We start from the raw sequence: 19174 nt of genomic DNA, 5'->3' as shown, positions 1-19174 counted from the left end.
CGAGGCATTGATTAATTTTAACTGAACTTTTGGATATTGAGATATGTTATCTAAAGAGTTCTTGTTTATGCTTTCAAAATCCCTGAAACCTTAGTAATTTCTAAATATCACAAGTAACCGGTACTTTAAACTATGGCTTTGTAGTGAATAAAAAAACACATAATAGGTAAGACAAAAGATTCTTCAAGGGCAGCACATGCAATACATAAAAAATTAAAGAAAATGTCCTGGGTCTTAATTTATCGGTTTGGTCTCGTGATCGTATCTTTGATAATTTTAGATTGGTCGTTTTGAAATCTTCAAGCTGTACTAAACGGTTTGGTTTACAATTTATACTTGAAACCGGTTGGAATAAAAACTGAACAAAACCGTAACATTATTAGTTGTGTGATTTTTATATTTTACTTGGATTGTGTGATTTTTTGTATTTTACTTTGTTTTTTAATTTTTAAGTTGGACTGCAACATAACTAAGCTTTGTTTGACAATCAATACTTGAAGCTGGTCTTTTAAGTTATCCGTTTGAATATTATCGAATTTTTACCTTTGTCATACTTTATGCATTTTTATTATTAAGCTCAACATGCCCGTAAAATCAAACAGAGGCCAAATCGTGAACAATGCCAATTCTATTAGTTTCTATATTTGGCATCTTTTGTTTTTCATCTTATTATAAAAAGCTGAATGCCTTTGGTTTCATCTTACATACATCTATCAGTTGTTACAAGCATACCTCCCTATACAATAACACTGAAGTAAACCAGCAAAGTGGGCCACCTTTAGTTATCATACGCTCATACCTGTTAACCAGAAACCTCAGTCGGACTCGCAGGCACATTTCCCTGTTTTGAACCAATAAAACTCCTGATAACATACTGTAAAATGTCCCCATGATCAAAGTAAGCCAATTCAACCTGCAATTCAAACTCTATCATTAGCATGCATCAGTTATTGACTTGTTTCTCCACCACTGTATCTGTGTACCTTATTACCTCTGTGTCAAACCTTAGTGTACATTTAAATGACTTCCCGTTGTCTGTTTTGACCATTATGTCTTGCCCGGGTTTTATCTCTCTAATATCATTTGGGAGGTCAATTGTGTATCGTTCACGTCCGGTCAACTCTAAAGTCTCGGCATCCTCCCCAGGCTGGTAACAAAGCGGGATGATACCCATACCCACTAAATTACTCCGATGAATCCTTTCAAAGCTCTTCGCTATTACTGCTTTAACACCCTGAACAAATTCAAAAAAGTTAACCTCAAGGTCAAAGTTAAAATCAAGGTCAATAGCAACTTTACCATCAACTTTGGACCTTTTGCAGCCCAATCTCTAGCGCTTCCCGTTCCATACTCCGCTCCAGCCAAAACTATAGTGTCTTGCCCCTCTCTCTTGTACCCCTAATTACATGAAAAAAAATGGCAACATACACATATAGGTGCAACTTTGACTATTTAAAGTCAAAACTATCTTCTCTCAGTTCAAAATTGACCAAAAAGTCAAAAGAGTTGAATAATACCATTGCAGCATCAAATACAGAAATCTTTTCTCCACTTGGAATATGAATAGTTTTAGGTCCAACTTCTCCTTCCAATAACTTGTTAACCAGTCTTATATTAGCAAAAGTGCCTCTAACCATGACCTCATCGTTACCACGTCGACTACCGTATGAATTAAAATCTCTCATATCCACCCCGAGTTTCATTAGGTATTTGGCAGCAGGGCTATCTTTATGGATATTTCCGCCTGGTGAAATATGATCTGTTGTAATACTGTCTCCTAAGTTGACCAAACAATATGCGTCTTTGACCGCATGTGGACCTGGAGGAGACATGCTTATATCTTTCAAGTTTGGTGGCTCGTGTATATAAGTTGATTTTGGGTCCCACTCGTATAATCTACTTGAAGGTACATGTAAATCATTCCATGTTGGGTGCCCTTCGGTTATAGTCTTGTATACCGATTTGAACATGTCGGGTAACACGTTAGATTGCACAATCTGGACCACAGTTCAAAGAGTAACACAAGTTATGTAAATTTATAATCATTTATTATCAGACATCTAGATTATAAATCCGAGTAGCTTACGTCTGCTACTTCTTCACTAGATGGCCAAATGTCCCTCAAAAAGATTTCCATTCCGTTTTTACTTAGTCCAATAGGTTCGGTCTCAAAGTCAATATCAACCTGATTGCCAAAGAAGAATTATCAAAATATGGGCTCAACCAGTTGACCCGTTTGTAAAAATGGGTCCGAATGACCATTAGTCAAACATGTGACAGGAATAAAGGCGTATCAAGAAGGTGGACAATACATACTGTGCCAGCAAGAGCATATGCAACCACAATGGGAGGAGAAGCAAGATAATTGGCGCGTGTAAGCGGATGTATACGGCCTTCAAAGTTGCGGTTTCCTGACAACACGGCTGCAGCCACTATGTCTGAAGATACATGCAAGAAACCAAACTTGTTTAAAAGGAAATATGAAGACGGTGGAGAATTTGTTAACTATAAATCTATAATACCGTTATCAGCAATAGCGGATGCCACTGGTTCATCAAGATCACCAGAGTTCCCAATACAAGTGGTGCATCCATAACCAACAATATGAAATTCCAACTGCTGCAAATATCTCAGCAATCCACTACACATGTAATAGCGGCATCATTTGTACCTCATGAAGTTAAACTTGTAACTTCTGAAGAGTTAATTATCTTACCTTTTCTCCAGATATTTGGTCACTACTCTAGAACCTGGGCCTAGGCTCGTCTTAATCCACGGTTTCACCTAATCATAATCTGGAGTTAGAAATATTTAGATTCTTGAATGCTAATTACTTGATCCGGAAGAGATAACTAACATGGAGGCCTAGATCACAAGCTTTCTTTGCTAACAGACCGGAGTGAAGCATGACACTAGGATTAGATGTATTTGTGCAACTTGTGATGGCTGCTATAACTATATCTCCATGTTTCAGTTGTGTTGGGATGCCCGCGAATTCGAACTTCACAATCTTGTTTTGGTCATCTTTTGGTATACCGTATCCCTACAATACAGCCCTTTTATGATAAATACAAACATTTAATAGAGTTTGTAACTAATCCCACCTTGAATCCAACTTTATTGTCCAAGCATGCATGCCAATCAGCTTTCATGTCTTTCAAAAGAACCTGATCGTGTGGCCTGCAAACCAGAAAACAAAATGAGAATTGAAGGCCAGCAGCAGTATTCTGCTACAAGCCTACAATGATATCATACCGCTTTGGTCCAGACACGCAAGGTTCAACATCTTGTAGATTCAACTTTAAGCGAGAACTAAAAGCCATCTCTCCCTCAGGCTGGTACAAAAAGACCAAGTCAGTAAGATTATGACTCATTCAAACTGTTATTATTTTGCTTGTTAGGCTAAAGCAAATCTATACCTGACCGTAATCCATGAACAACTTGTTTGCCCTGAGATATGACTCTACCATGGATATCTACATGTTATTACAACTCAGTGTCAGTGTATTAAAAGGGCACTATAAGCGTATGAATCATTTACCGTGTCATCACTTCTTCCAGTCAGATTTAGATACTGAAGAGTAACATGATCCACAGGAAAGAAACCCATGGTTGCACCATATTCTGGAGACATGTTTGCAATCGTTGCACGATCCGGTAGTGATATTTCACTCATACCTTTTCCTACAAGACCATGTCACCATATGAACGGACACCATATTCATACTTAAATGGATGATTATGTATCTATGTTACAAACATGAGATTATATACCATAGAACTCAACAAAATTGCCAACAACGCCATGTTGTCTAAGCATTTTAGCCACCGTCAGTACCAAATCTGTAGCCGTGACTCCATCTTTCAAGCTTCCAGATAGCTCAAATCCAACCACACCCGGAAGAACCATGCTCATTGCCTGTATTCAGGACTAAGTTAGCCAGAGTGCATTATAACTATTGTTGAAGATGTTCGTATCTTACCTGACCAAGCATTGCAGCTTCCGCTTCTATCCCACCAACTCCCCATCCGGCAACACCTAGCCCATTTATCATGGCTGTATGGGAATCCGTTCCAAAAACAGTATCAGAGTAGAGAATGCCGTCCGTGTTAAAGACGAGTACGACTCTCGCAAGGTATTCGAGGTTCACCTGGAAGCAGTGTAAGAATTTATATTATTGCAGTAATAATCTGACTTTTTGAACAAAATGATTTAGAAGGCTTTATGAATAGAACACGCAGTTGAGCGACTCTAGACACGTTTTTATTTTACATAATGATACCTGGTGAACAATCCCAGCTCCTGGAGGAACAACACGCATATTGTCAAAAGCATTTGCTCCCCATTTCAAGAAAGAGTAGCGTTCTTTATTCCGTTCTAACTCGAGCTCCATATTGGCCTGTAGAGCGTTTTCTGATCTTGATACATCAACTTGGACCGAGTGATCAATTACAAGGTCCACTGGAACCTGTGATGGTAATTACTAATTAAGTAGTCTTGCATACTCAAGAACATAATCTTAAATTTTTAGAAAACACCTCACTTACTTTGAAAATAGTGTCTCAAAGATCAAAGTAATGGTGTTTAATATCTTACCAGTGGATTAATTTTACTAGGATCACCACCGAGTTTCTCCATGGCATTACGCATGCCTGCGAGATCAACAATTGTAGGAACACCCGTAAAATCCTGCAATCCATGAAACACGTTCTTCGTTCATTCTTGTGTGGTCACTAAGTTTGCACGTCCGTATAACATGGTACATGATCATTACTATTTATGTTACATTTATAAACCCATCATTTACAAATACCTGAAGAAGGACTCTAGCAGGTTTAAACGGAATCTCGACCTTTTTAGGAGAAGTTTTCTCCCAGTCAAGAATTTTCTCAACATCCTTTACTGTCACTTGGAATTCATCAAAGTTACGAATTGCAGACTCCAAAAGTATTCTAATCGAAAACGGTAGCCTATCTGTCACACCAACACCACATGTGCATACACAAACATGATTAACAACTTCATATACAAGTTCAATAAAAAAAAACTGCAGTAATTTCAAGGGCGTTTGGTTCACAGAACATACGAATTCATTAGAATGAGAAACTCATGGTACGTACATGAGTTGACGAGTACATCTAAGTAGGGTGCAAACGATCTGAGCTACTTGAGCTAGGATCAATAAGAAGCTCGAAATGAGCCGAGTCCGAGCCTTAAAAGAAGCTCGTTCAGTTATCAGCACAAGCTCGAGCCTTAAAAGAAGATCGTTCAGTTATCAAGCACAAGCTCGAGCCTTGTATGGGAACTTTGTTTATGCTCGTCAGCCCTTGTGTATTTGTGAGTTTTACCTCATTCGGACTTCTACGCATTAATTTCACACTATACAGCCGAGCTTAGACTCGTTTAAGGTTTTTCTTAAAATATATAAAAATAATTAAAATTAAAAAATGTATATAATTTTATTAATGAATAATAAAGAGCCGAGCCCGATCCTGAAAAATAAGTTACTAGCAGAGCTTGAACTTTATAAAAAGAGGTCAGAACAAGCTCGAGCTCGTGTAAGTCAAACGAGCTGGGCTTGGTTGGTTTGCACCTCTAGATGTAAGTGTATGTAACTATAATCAACTAATAATTAGGATATTATAATTACCGATTCTGGAATCAGTGAGGGAAGGTAAGCTATAGTATTTGCCAAATTCACCGCCACCGGGCTTCTCTAGCGTCTTCAATATCCGCTTAAACGGATTCCGGCTAGCTGCAAATTCGATCAAACATTCATCCAAATTATTTTAACGAAACAAAGAAACAATTACCAGACTCAAACGTACCCATCAACCACCAATTTAGAACTCAACTACATATGCTTGCTAGTGTGTGTTGATCAGTTATAATATATTGTTATATTTTAGTGCTATTGGATTTAAATCAAAACGAGTTAGGTGATGTGGGAGTGCGGACTCGATTTTATCCTAAAAGTTATTTGGGCTTTACTATAACAATGGATTTGTTATTAATTCACTTGGGCTTAAGTGGTATGTGAAGTGGGCTTAATTAATATTTGGGCTCATATGATAATTGATCAAATAAATTGATCAATACTTTCCTGATGGAATATGATCTCATCGAATATTCAAAGAACAGAGAAGACGGTTACTTCTCTCTGGTTCTTCATCATCACATGGATTCATCAAAATTCAATTCCATGTAAAGAAAATCTCTGTCTTATCCGATAAATCATTGCGTGCAACCTGCAAATAGGTTTATCTGAAAGTAATCACGATTCAGAGATTAATCCAGGCAATTATTCAATAAACCAAGATTGAAATCATGATTACAGGTTTGCATCATTGATCGAATTCATTCTCCAGGTACGCAATATATACAACATATATTGGTATACATGTGTGAGTCACTGTTTGATACCCGGCGCATGAATATGGCGCCACTTCATTATTTTATATTCGTTTCAACATTATATATAGCGGTGGATATTATTTTGAATGCTTTTTATATTTTGTTTTTTCAAAATTCACAATCTTAATTTTTTTATATACAATATTTTTCTTTCAGATATCAATATCATGGTTGAATCAGTTTTCTCTTTTTAATTTTCTATAAAACTTAAGTTTGTGCTTATCGTAAGCTTTGACAATTCTTGTAAATTAACGTTGCGTACGTGTTTCTTCTTTAATAATTAAGTAGATTTATGAGAAAGTTTTAACAACTGTGGCCCAATGTGAAGTCTCAATTTGAATCAATAGTTAATGGGCTTCAGCCTCTATACATTAGTAAAAGGTTACTTTTGAAGACGTGTAATCGACTAATATCACCTTACTCTTATAAATATACCAATTAATACAATATATACACTGTCACGCCCTAGGTCACTAAAATTTCGTAAGCATTATGTTCTTATATAGGGATGGCAATGAATCAGGTTTTGATAAAAAAAAAACGTTAGGTATGTCCAACCAAATCTCGTCGGTTTTCTATCGGATTTTGAAAAAAAAATAACTAATCAATTACAAACAATGATTACCATAAGAATATTTTTTTAAAATAATTGACATAACCAAATTTCAACAAATAAGTATTTCTTAAAAGTTTCATAAAAGGAAAACATAATTCAACAAACAAAGTAGCATGCTAGCTACTATCAAAAAATTCAAGGTGTAACATCATTTATCCTTTAGGCTTTAAGTGCACTCATTCCTTCATACTATTTTCCTATAACTAATTAAAAAATACATGAGTAAATGTATACAAGTACAATATCAAATCTAAATTTGGAACATAAAATAAATATTTACCTCATCATCATCATCATCATCATCATCATAGTCATACTCAACTGTTTGACAATATACTTTGGTTTTTTTAACAAGTTGTTATGTATATCAAAAAAGTACAAATTAATTAATATATAAAAGTTTAAAAAACAATATAAATCTAAATCCCTGTTTTTGAGTTTTTTTTAAATGAGGGAAAGAAAAAGAAAACTAAGGATAGTTAAAAAATGGGTGTTCTTGAGTTTTTTTTATGATGGAAAGGAAATGAGTAGAAGGAGTTAGGGAGGGATTAAATTAATGTATTTATCCTCCCAAAAACGGGATGATTAGGCCTGTAAACGAACCGAACGTTCGGTGAACTGTTTGTGAACCGTTCGGTGGGAAGTTCGTTTATGTTCGTTTATTTAATAAACGAACGAACATAAACACAAAATTTGTGTTCGTTTAATTAAATGAACGAACATGAACACATGTTCCGTTCGTTCATTTATGTTCATGAACGTTCGTTTATGTTCGTTTATGTATTAATAGAAAATAATTAAATATTATGTGGATATGTCATCTGCTTAAAGGTTTTATATTTGTTAATTTGTGTTCATTTATGTGTCTTCAGATTTAAGTTTGTTTATGTTTGTTTGTGTTCATTCACATTGGTTCATATATGTTTATTTATGTTCGTTTATCTTTGTTTAGTTATGTTTGTTTAGATTTTAAAAAAAATGAACATAAACGAACACAGATGTCCATTTTTAAATAAACGCACATGAACATAAATAATTGTTCGATTAATTATAAAGTTAAATGAACGAACACAAATATGCCCTTGTTCGTGTTAATACGATTCATTTACGGGCTTTCAATATTCACATTGATGAATACATCGGTTTTATTCTCTAGCCTCTACCGATTTTATTTGTGTTCGTTTGTGTTCGTGAACACATTTATTTTCTTAATGAACGAACACGAACATAAAATCTCGTTCGGTAAGTGTTCGTGAACACAGTATTTTCTTAACGAACGAACATGAACAAGGCCTTGTTCGTGTTCGATCGGTTCGTTTACAGCCCTAGGGATGATTACTAAGGATAACTATTTTTTAACATAGTTATCCTTTCCTTTCCTCTAATTTCCTTCCAACTCAAGAACACATTTAATTAAAAAAAATTCCCTTCCCTTCCCTTCCCTTTCTTATCCTTCCCTCTCCTTTCATTTTCTTTTCTTGGTTAAAAAACTCAAGAACAAAGCGTAAGGAAATGAGAGGTATGAGTAACCTCTCATTTCATTTAGCAACCAACTTTGAGCACACATCAACGCTTCCAATGTAATTTTTTTATTAATTGAAATAAGTTTGGTAATTGCAATATAAGTATATGACGTACATATTTATATATAAATATAAATATAAATATATATATATATATATTTAAAATACATATATAAAAAATTATGTCGGGTATTTGGAAATTCCAAACCCGTGAAAAATTTCAAAACTAGTTCCAAATTCTAATTGGTCGGGTATTACCCGTCCCAATTATATCGAGGTTACGGGTTTCTCATCGAGTTCGGGTTTTACTGTCATCCATATTCTTACAACTTACGATTTATAAAGGCCTTTCACACATAGACTTATGGTTACGGTGGTGGCCCACAAACAAGCCCCAAAAACTTACGGAGTCATGGGATTCTTATGGGCTTAATTATTTCAACGAATTGAAAGGGGGTTTTGATTGGAAAGTAGGATTTGAGGGAGGGTTTAATTGTAATGCTAAGAGCAAGTGTAGCGGGGCTTCTTCGGAGGCGTTTTGGGCTATAACGCAGAACACATTTAATTAAAAAAAATTTCCTTCCCTTCCCTTCCCTTCCCTTTCTTATCCTTCTCTCTCCTTTCATTTTCTTTCCTTGGTTAAAAAACTCAAGAACAAAGCGTAAGGAAATGAGAGGTATGAGTAACCTCTCATTTCATTTAGCAACCAACTTTGAGCACACATCAACGCTTCCAATGTAATTTTTTTATTAATTGAAATAAGTTTGGTAATTGCAATATAAGTATATGACGTACATATTTATATATAAATATAAATATAAATATATATATATATATATATATTTAAAATACATATATAAAAAATTATGTCGGGTATTTGGAAATTCCAAACCCGTGAAAAATTTCAAAACTAGTTCCAAATTCTAATTGGTCGGGTATTACCCGTCCCAATTATATCGAGGTTACGGGTTTCTCATCGAGTTCGGGTTTTACTGTCATCCATATTCTTACAACTTACGATTTATAAAGGCCTTTCACACATAGACTTATGGTTACGGTGGTGGCCCACAAACAAGCCCCAAAAACTTACGGAGTCATGGGATTCTTATGGGCTTAATTATTTCAAAGAATTGAAAGGGGGTTTTGATTGGAAAGTAGGATTTGAGGGAGGGTTTAATTGTAATGCTAAGAGCAAGTGTAGCGGGACTTCTTCGGAGGCGTTTTGGGCTATAACGCAGGGAGACCCCCCCCCCCCCCCCCCGGTGTCTTGGGGTAACTTTTTTTAGCGTTTTGTGTATAACGCTGGTGGAAGGCACAAAAATTTAAAAAAAAAAAAAGAAAACAAATAACAAAGTTATGGCTTTATGGAGGCTTTATGACTACGCCATATTTTTGTAAAAAACCATAACTCTGACTCGTCACGTGGGTGGGGCTTTATGACTACATATGGTCTAAAAACTTAGAATTTCAGCGGTCGACAATGCCTTTGGTTATCAATAGGTACCAACCATCTATGAGAATCTGTCCAAAAACGGAGTCCTTGGTAAAAGTTTTACTCATGTATAACGGCCAAGTTTAGTGATAGACCACCGACAGATTTAAACAATGGATCACCAGTTAGTATTCGTGACAGATCGCATATGGGCTTTTAGCAATGGATCACAGAACGATTTCATATCTTTCTATAATTTAAAAAAAATATTTGTTGTCACAAATAGCTACCGAGAAAAATTTCTCTTTCTAGTTTCTCTAAAAATATCGACAGATCATTATAGTTCCACAAAGACACAAATACTATATATGTATTCGTACATAATGTATAAAGTATATACATAATGTGATTCCAAATAACTTTTATATTTATAAATAATTAGTTCATAAAATAAAATTATAGGTTTGATTATTTAAAAATAATAACTAAATTATGAGTTTTTATGGACTTATAGATCTTAAAGCATGATGGGATATGTATCTAATGTTGATAAGTTCTTCATATATATAATAGAAAACATGAATATTATGATAAACCTACAATTAAAACATACCTGTCACAACAGAGAGATAGGCCACGGCTGATGAAAACGATCCAGACGACATGACAGTCAGCTTGGTCGGGTTCCCCTTTAGGATGTATATTAGTGATGGGGATTATGGTTCTTGAGAAACCGAATAATGTAAGGGAGAGAGGGTCACGAATTTATTTGTGAGGTTTACGTTATGTTCAATGGTGTTATTTAGTCTCTCCATATATTTATATACACCCAAGGGGAAACCCTTGATTAGCAAGAAAGGATAATTTAGTCTATCAACAATTACTTAGCTAATATAATAATAAGGTATAATTAATTAACTTTTATCTTATTATAATATAAATGATCATGTAGGCCATTCATATATATATATATATATATATATATATATATGTGTGTGTGTGTGTGTGTGTGTGTGTGTTTGTTTAAGTTCAAGAAAGAAATCAAATTATTGCAAGAAATGAAAAAAATGAATATGAGCCACTAGTTTTATTTTATGTTTTAAATATTTAAAAATAAAAAAAAATGTAAATGTAACAATAAATGCGATCTCTCTCTCCAATTAATACAACTAATATAACCATAATAAATATCTCTAATTAATATATCTAACTAAGTTAACTATAATAATTAAAAAGATAAAAACACTACTTTAGTTTTATTTTTTATTTACACATTCTTCATTTTATTCAACATAAATACAATTTATTAATATAATACTATTTCTTTATATTAAAAAAATAATTTCAACTCAATATATTAGCATATATCAACGTATTTAAGTTCAATAAATATACAACCTACACAAAGTTATATAACCTACACTTGTTTTGAGCAATAAAAACGTACAACATATAAAAAACATATAATTTACATATGTAATTCGACATCAACAATTATATAAACTACAGAAAGATACATATACCCTACACATGCGTAGGTCATATGTTTTTTCGTTTGTATGCTATATATTTTCTTATTCTTAGAACAAGTGTAGGTTATATGTTTTTGTGTATGTTGTATAATTTTTATTGACATTTAATGCAACCATGTGTAAGATAAGTTTTTGTATTATTTATCACAATGTAACTACGTGTTGATGGATATTGATATGTTGAATTTGAAAAATTTGGTTTTGAAAATAAAGAAATGTATGAATAAATTGTATTTGTGTAAGATAAAATTTTCGTGTGTAGGTTATATGTTTTTTATGTGTAGGTTATATGTTTTCGGGTGCGTGTGTATTTTATTGATGATGAATTTTGTGTGTAGGTTAAATGTTTTTCGTGTGTAGCTTATATGTTGTCTTATTCTTAGAACAAGTGTAGATTATACGCTTTTGTGTAGGTTGTATGTTTTTTGTTGATTTCTAATTCAAACACATGTAAAATTGTTTTTCGGTATTATTCATCAGAATGTAAGTATGTGTTGATGGATATTAATATATTGAATTGGAAGAAATTAATTTTGGATAGAAAGAAATTTTAATGTATGAATAAATTATACTTGTGTAGGATAAAAATTCAAGAAACAAAAAGTAAGTTATAAAAATAAATGAGTTCTTAATATTTTCTAATTATAATAATTTAATTAGTTATACTAATTAAATAAATAAGTATTATAGTTTATTAGTTATATTAATTGAAGAAAGAGAATAATTAATAGTTTCTTTATTTAGCTTTAAGCATTTAAAACTTAAAACAAAACTAGTGGTCCATATTCATTTCTTACATTTCTTACAATAATATCATTTCTCTCTTGAACCATCCCATATATATATATAGGGGATGGTTCAAGAGAGAAATGATATTATTGTAAGAAATGAATATAGACCACTAGTTTTGTTTTAAGTTTTAAATGCTTAAAGCTAAATAAAGAAAATATTAATTATTATAACTAATAAACCATAATACTTATTTATTTAATTAGTATAACTAATTAAATTATTATAATTAGAAAATATTAAGAACTCATTTATTTTTATAACTTACTTTTTGTTTCTTGAATTTTTATCCTACACAAGTATAATTTATTCATACATTAAAATTTCTTTCTATCTAAAACTAATTTCTTCCAACTCAATATATTAATATCCATCAACATATACTTACATTATGATAAATAATACCAAAAAACAATTTTACATGTGTTTGCATTAGATATCAATAAAAAACATACAACCTACACAAAAGCGTATAATCTACACTTATTTTAAAATTAAGACAACATATAAGCTATGTAACATCCCGAAATTTCTAAAGTAATATTTATTATATTATTTTGTCGGGTGAAATAAACGAGTTAGTGGAACGATAATAATAATAGCAAAATATGAAGACTTAGTAGGATAATTAGATGGGATTAGATATGGACCAAAAGGAAATATGGGCCTTCGGTCCATGGGCTTAAGGGTGTATAAATACCCCCTTAAACCCAAATCCTTTCCATTCCATCTATTTATCCATCATAATCTCTACACACTCCAAAACACACACAACTCGAACCAAGATCCAAAGGCGAGGACCCGAGACCGTTGGTGCTAGATCGTCGTGACGAACCAAAGCAACAAGACCAGCTTGTGTTCGTAGTTCGACTCATTTACGGTACGTTTATATCGAGAACTTGTTCGTTTAGGTTTGGATTAGTATAGAAATGATAGATCTGTGTTTGTATGGTAAAAACGAATCCAACAAAGCTAAACTTACTGAAAATGGATATGATTTGATGGGTTAATCGATTGATAAAAGAACCCGTAACCTATTGCCTAAATCGCACCCTTTAAACATCGATGTTAGGTCGATTTGATGGTTGGGGTTTGTAGGCGCTGGTCAGACGATTCCGTAGATACCTAAATCGAGTTATTTGGTTAAGAAACGAAGATGATTAAGGGATTTAAGGACGAACAGTACCTGCAGCTGGACAACTTCGCCTGCAAAGCTAAGTTCGCCTGATGACAACTTCGCTGCAAAGCTAAGTTCGCCTGATGACAACTTCGCTGCAAAGCTAAGTTCGCCTGATGACAACTTCGCCTGCAAAGCTAAGTTCGCCTGATGAACTTCGCCTGCAAAGCTAAGTTCGCCTGATGACAACTTCGCCTACGGCCAAGTTCGCCTAACTGGTAACTTCGCCTAAAGCCAAGTTCGCCTAATTGATAACTTCGCCTACGGCCAAGTTCGCCTAACTGATAACTTCGCCTAAAGCTAAGTTCGCTTAAGGTTTAACTTCGCCTAAAGTTAAGTTCGATTAGAAAATAAATTAAAAACGATAAGTAAAAGTAAGCTAATACTAGGCCACCAGATTAAATCAGGCGAGTATTGATACGTGTAACTTATACAGTCAGCCGAGCTCAGTTAAAGAAGGGATTTACAACTATCGGAGGAAGAAGCAGAGTTCAGGTGAGTTCTAGCCCCATTTATGTGTTATGTTTTCGGGGCTGTGTGCATACTCGATATGTTTGTTAATACGCTTATCCTAAGAGATAAGTGTATGCCTTATGTGAATGATGTGATATGTATGAATGATTGCTTGATGGTACGTGAACGATCTTCGGATATTGCATGTACTGTCAGGTTGTAACGCTATGTATAAGGTAAGTATGATATGTATGCTTATGTGTATGAACGTGATAAAGTTAATAAAAGAAGGAAATGATGGTTGTATGGTTGGATGGTTACGAAAAGGGTACCGAGCCCTAATAATACTCGAGGTATGATTTATGGTTGTATGATAACGAAGAGGGAATCGAACCCTACTAATATTCGAGAACTAGGGAACCGAACCCTACTAATATTCGAGGAAAGAGGGTACCGAGCCCTAATAATACTCGAGGAAAGAGGGTACCGAGCCCTAATAATACTCGAGGAATGAGGGTACCGAGCCCTAATAATACTCGAGGTATGATGTATGGTTGTATGGTAACGAAGAGGGAATCGAACCCTACTAATATTCGAGAACTAGGGAACCGAACCCTACTAATATTAGAGGAAAGAGGGTACCGAGCCCTAATAATACTCGAGGAAAGAGGGTACCGAGCCCTAATAATACTCGAGGAAGGAGGGTACCGAGCCCTAATAATACTCGAGGAATGTAGGGCGTAATGCTCTTTATAACGTAAGATATGAAAGTAAGTTAATACAAAAGAAAGTGTGAAAGTATGAAAGTATGAATGAAAGAATATAAGTTTATGTGTATTGTATAGTGTATGATTAACTAGAACTCACTCAGCGTAGCTGACTTTTAGTATGCACGCAGGTGAGTAGAATGAGACAGCTAGCTTGAGCGGGCACATGGTAGGCGAATAGGAGACTGGCATCTGAAGACTCAAGATGTTTTAATGTAATTGACGTTTATTTTGAAAGACAAGAATGTTTAATTAAGGCAAGTTTTGGATTGCTGTAACGTTTCATGAAAGTTTTTATATTCCGCGAAAGTTTTAATGAACTCTGATTTGTAAGAACTGTGTTTATGAGTAAATCCGACGCTAAAGTAAGGCTACCGGGTTCGGGGCCTTACAAGCTACACATGAAAAACATTTAACCTACACACAAAATTCATCATCAATAAAATACACACGCACACGAAAACATATAACCTACACACAAAAAACATATAACCTACACACGAAAATTTTATCTTACACAAATACAATCTATTCATACGTTAATTTCTTTTCAAAACCAATTTCTTCAAATTCAACATATCAACACGTAGTTACATTGTGATAAATAATACAAAAAACTATCTTACACATGGTTGCATTAAATGTCAATAAAAAATATACAACCTACACAAAAACATATAACCTACACTTGTTCTAAGAATAAGAAAACATATAGTTTACATATGAAAAACATATGACCTACGCATGTGTAGGGTATGTGTATCTTTGTGTAGTTTATATAATTGTTGATGTCGAATTACATATGTAAGTTATATGCTTTTTGTATGTTGTATGTTTTTATTGCTCAAAGCAAGTGTAGGTTATATAACTTTGTATAGGTTGTATATTTATTGAACTTACATACGTTGATATATGCTAATATATTGAGTGAAAATTATTTTTTTAATATAAAGAAATAGTATTATATGAATAAATTGTATTTATGTTGAATAAAATGAAGAATGTGTAAATAAAAAATAAAACTAAAGTAGTGTTTTTATCTTTTTAATTATTATAGTTGAATTAGTTAGATATATTAATTAGAGATATTTATTATGGTTATATTAGTTGTATTAATTGGACAGTGTGTGTGCATTTATTGTTGCATTTACATCTTTTTTATTTATTTTTAAATATTTAAAACCTAAAATAAAACTAGTGGCTCATATTCATTTATCTCATTTCTTGCAATAATTTGATTTCTTTCTTGAACTTAAACCTATATATATATATATATATATATATATATAGGATCAGGATCATGAGAGAACTTTTTTAAATTAAGAACCATGAGAATCATTTTGGACCACAAGAAACCCAAAAATAAAAAAAAATCATAAAATAAAAAAAAACACAAAAATGAAAAAAGTAAAAAAACCAAAATCCTTATTTTAACATCCCGGTTTCATAAAAAAAAACTCGATTTAGCCAAATTATGTACACATATGTATAATATATACATATATGTACATTTACATGATTTTTTTATACACATGTGTATAATTTAACATAAAGGACACTGTACATATGTGTATATTACGTAACTAAATATTAAATAAAATTATACATATGTGTATAATACGACGTTTTTTTTATTTTTTTATTTTTTTTAATGAAGCAGGAATGAAATATAAGAATTTTGGTTTTTTTACTTTTTTAAAATTTTTGTTATTTTTTTGTTATATGATTTTTTAAAATAGTTTTTTAAAAGTGTTTTTAGTGGTCCAAAATAATTTTCAAAGTTCTCAATTTGTAAGTGTTCTCTTAGGATCCTTACCATATATATATATATATTCTTGCATTCTCTCACTTGGCCAAATAATCATTTATTATGAGCATTAGATTAGTCTGCAGATTTTAACACTCGTTTTAACTTTAAACTCAAACTGAAGCAGAGAAATATAGTCATTGAATTAAACATCAGCTCAAGACCCCCATTAATCATACTGCAGTCCTTATTTAAAACCTAAGTAGTTATGATCAAAATTATATAAGTAAGCTCTTCAAATATTTGATTTGTATAATAGTTTGTCTACATGTCATTACGCATGCAGAACATATTAAGAGACATACAAAATCAAAACTGGGGAAATTTTATTAAATAAAATGTAAATAAGTACAATATGCAATTAAATAAGGTTTTCAGTAAATCCCATATTAGCAACATGTTCTTCAAAAACTTTAGATGGGAGACCTTTAATCATCGGATCCGCTAGCATATTATGTGTACTAATATACTCAATACAAAGTTTATGTTCCTCAACTCGTTCACGCACGAACAAATACTTTGTATCAAGATATAAACCAGTCCAGGCGAACTGCTACTGTTCGAGAAAAATTAACGGCAGCTGAATTATCAAAATAAAGCTTCAATGGTCTAGAAATGGAATTGACTAATTTGAGTCCAGAGATCAGATTTTTTAGCAACATTCCACAGCATGTAGCATTATAAACAACTATATATTATGCCATCATAGTGGAAGTAGTCGTTAACTGTTGCTTATGACTCCTCCATGAGATGGGTCCGCCTGCTAACATAAAGATATACCCCGAAGTGGACTTCATGTCATCTTTGCATTTAGCAAAGTCAGAATCGGAATAACCTACCACTTCTAAATTATCACTTCTTCTATAACTCAGTTTGTAGTCTTTCGTCCTTTGAAGATATCGAAGCACCTTCTTAGCTGCTTTCCAGTGTTCACGGCCAGGATTAGTCTGATAACGGCCTAACATTCCAGAGATATAAGCAATATCTGGGCGAGTACAAACTTGTGCATACATAAGGCTTCCGACTACTGATGCATAAGGTATCAATCTCATTTGCTCATTTTCAACCTCTGTTTTCGGACATTGGAATGCCCCGAAAACGTCTCCTTTAACTACTGGAGCTGCAGTTGGGTTACAATGTTGCATTTTGTAACGGGTAAGGACACGGTTAATGTAGGCCCTTTGAGAAAATCCTAAGATCCCTCTGTGTCTGTTTCGGTGAATTTCGATGCCAATAACATAAGAAGCATCTCCGAGATCCTTTATGTCGAAGTTATGCGAGAGTAATCGCTTCGACTCATGCAACATGTCTAAACTATTACTTTCCAATAGAATATCATCTACGTAAAGGACAAGTATAGTAAACTTACTCCCACTCATTTTAAGGTAGGTGCATTGATCCACTTGATTCTTTGCAAAAACTTGTTTCTTCATGACTTCATCAAACTTTAGGTACCATTGACGTGATGCTTGTTTCAACCCATATATTGAATTCCTGAGCTTACAGACTAGATGTTTTTGACCTTCAGGTTTAAAACCTTCAGGTTGCTTCATGTACACCTCTTCGTCTAAAGTTCCGTTAAGGAAATCGGTTTTCACGTCCATCTGATGCAACTCTAAGTCGAAGTGGGCTACTAGGGCCATAACGATCCTTAATGAATCTTTTCAAGAGATAGGTGAAAAGGTCTCTTGATAGTCAATTCCCTCTTTCTGAGTGTAGCCCTTTTCAACCAGTCTCGCTTTATAGTGTTCAACGTTCCCATTTGGATCAAGTTTTGTTTTGAATACCCATTTACATCCTACGGGTTTGACACCATTAGGCAATTTTATCAAATCCCAAACGTCATTTTTCCTCATGGAATCAAGCTCATCAATCATCGCTTTATTCCATTCAGAAGACTGATCACTGCTTATGGCTTCATTATAAGAGATAGGATCATTAAGCTTTCCGACGTCAACTTCAGTCAGGTAGGTGACATAATCATCAAAGTTAGTAGGTCTTCTAGACCTGGATGACCTTCTGAGTTGATTAGCGGGTTCAGCATTGTCTTGGTTTTGAGTGTTTGATGTGCCTTCATTTTCTGTTATAACGGGTTCTGAGTGTGGAGAAGGTGGTGCAGAAGGTTCAATTGCATGGGGTACAAGAGGAATAACCGGAGTTACAATAATCGACGAGTCTTCCCCTGCATCTTGTATTTCTTGCAATTCTTCATAAGGGTTAGTACTGCTTCCACTGATCTTGTAATCCTCTTGGAACACGGCACACTTGGTTTCTACAATACGAGTGACATGGGAAGGACAATAGAAACGATAACCATTTGAATTTTTAAGATACCCGATAAAGAAGCATGTAACAGTTTTAGGGTCAAGTTTCTTTAGGAAAGGGTTATAAAGTTTTGCTTCAGCATACAGCCCCATACTTTCATATAATTAAGACTCGGTTTCCTTCATGTCCAAAGTTCATAAGGAGTTTTAGGGACAGACTTAGAAGGAACTCTATTGAGTATATGAACGGTTGCTTTTAAGGCTTCAGTCTAGAGAAATAGAGGTAAATTAGTGTTGGCTAACATACTGCGTACCATATCCATAAGGGTTCGATTTCTCTATTCAGCGACACCATTTTGCTGAGGAGTACCTGTCATGGTATATTGGTTCACGATCCCA

General features: G+C 33.8%; 1 protein-coding gene across 1 annotated transcript; it reads right to left on the bottom strand.

Moving 5' to 3' along the window:
- Positions 1-271: 271 nt before the first annotated feature.
- LOC143586240 (aconitate hydratase 1-like) lies at positions 272-5746 on the bottom strand. The gene is made up of 19 exons (XM_077067831.1): positions 5652-5746; positions 4815-4975; positions 4598-4690; positions 4284-4469; positions 3984-4151; positions 3775-3919; positions 3542-3684; positions 3420-3476; positions 3256-3335; positions 3105-3180; positions 2858-3043; positions 2717-2784; positions 2523-2641; positions 2317-2438; positions 2087-2185; positions 1518-1997; positions 1300-1398; positions 992-1234; positions 272-913 (listed from the first exon to the last, which is right to left on the bottom strand). Exons 3-19 carry the CDS (start codon positions 4649-4651, stop codon positions 803-805), a joined length of 2436 nt encoding a protein of 811 aa, XP_076923946.1. The 5' UTR covers positions 4652-4690; positions 4815-4975; positions 5652-5746; the 3' UTR covers positions 272-802.
- Positions 5747-19174: the final 13428 nt, after the last annotated feature.

Source organism: Bidens hawaiensis, unplaced genomic scaffold, assembly GCF_021521415.1.
Source record: "Bidens hawaiensis isolate Kalapana, Puna unplaced genomic scaffold, B.hawaiensis_p1.1 tig00034582_1, whole genome shotgun sequence".
Taxonomy (NCBI): Eukaryota; Viridiplantae; Streptophyta; class Magnoliopsida; order Asterales; family Asteraceae; genus Bidens; species Bidens hawaiensis.
Note: the sequence above shows the minus strand (reverse complement) of the source record. Positions and strands in the feature narration are given on the sequence as shown.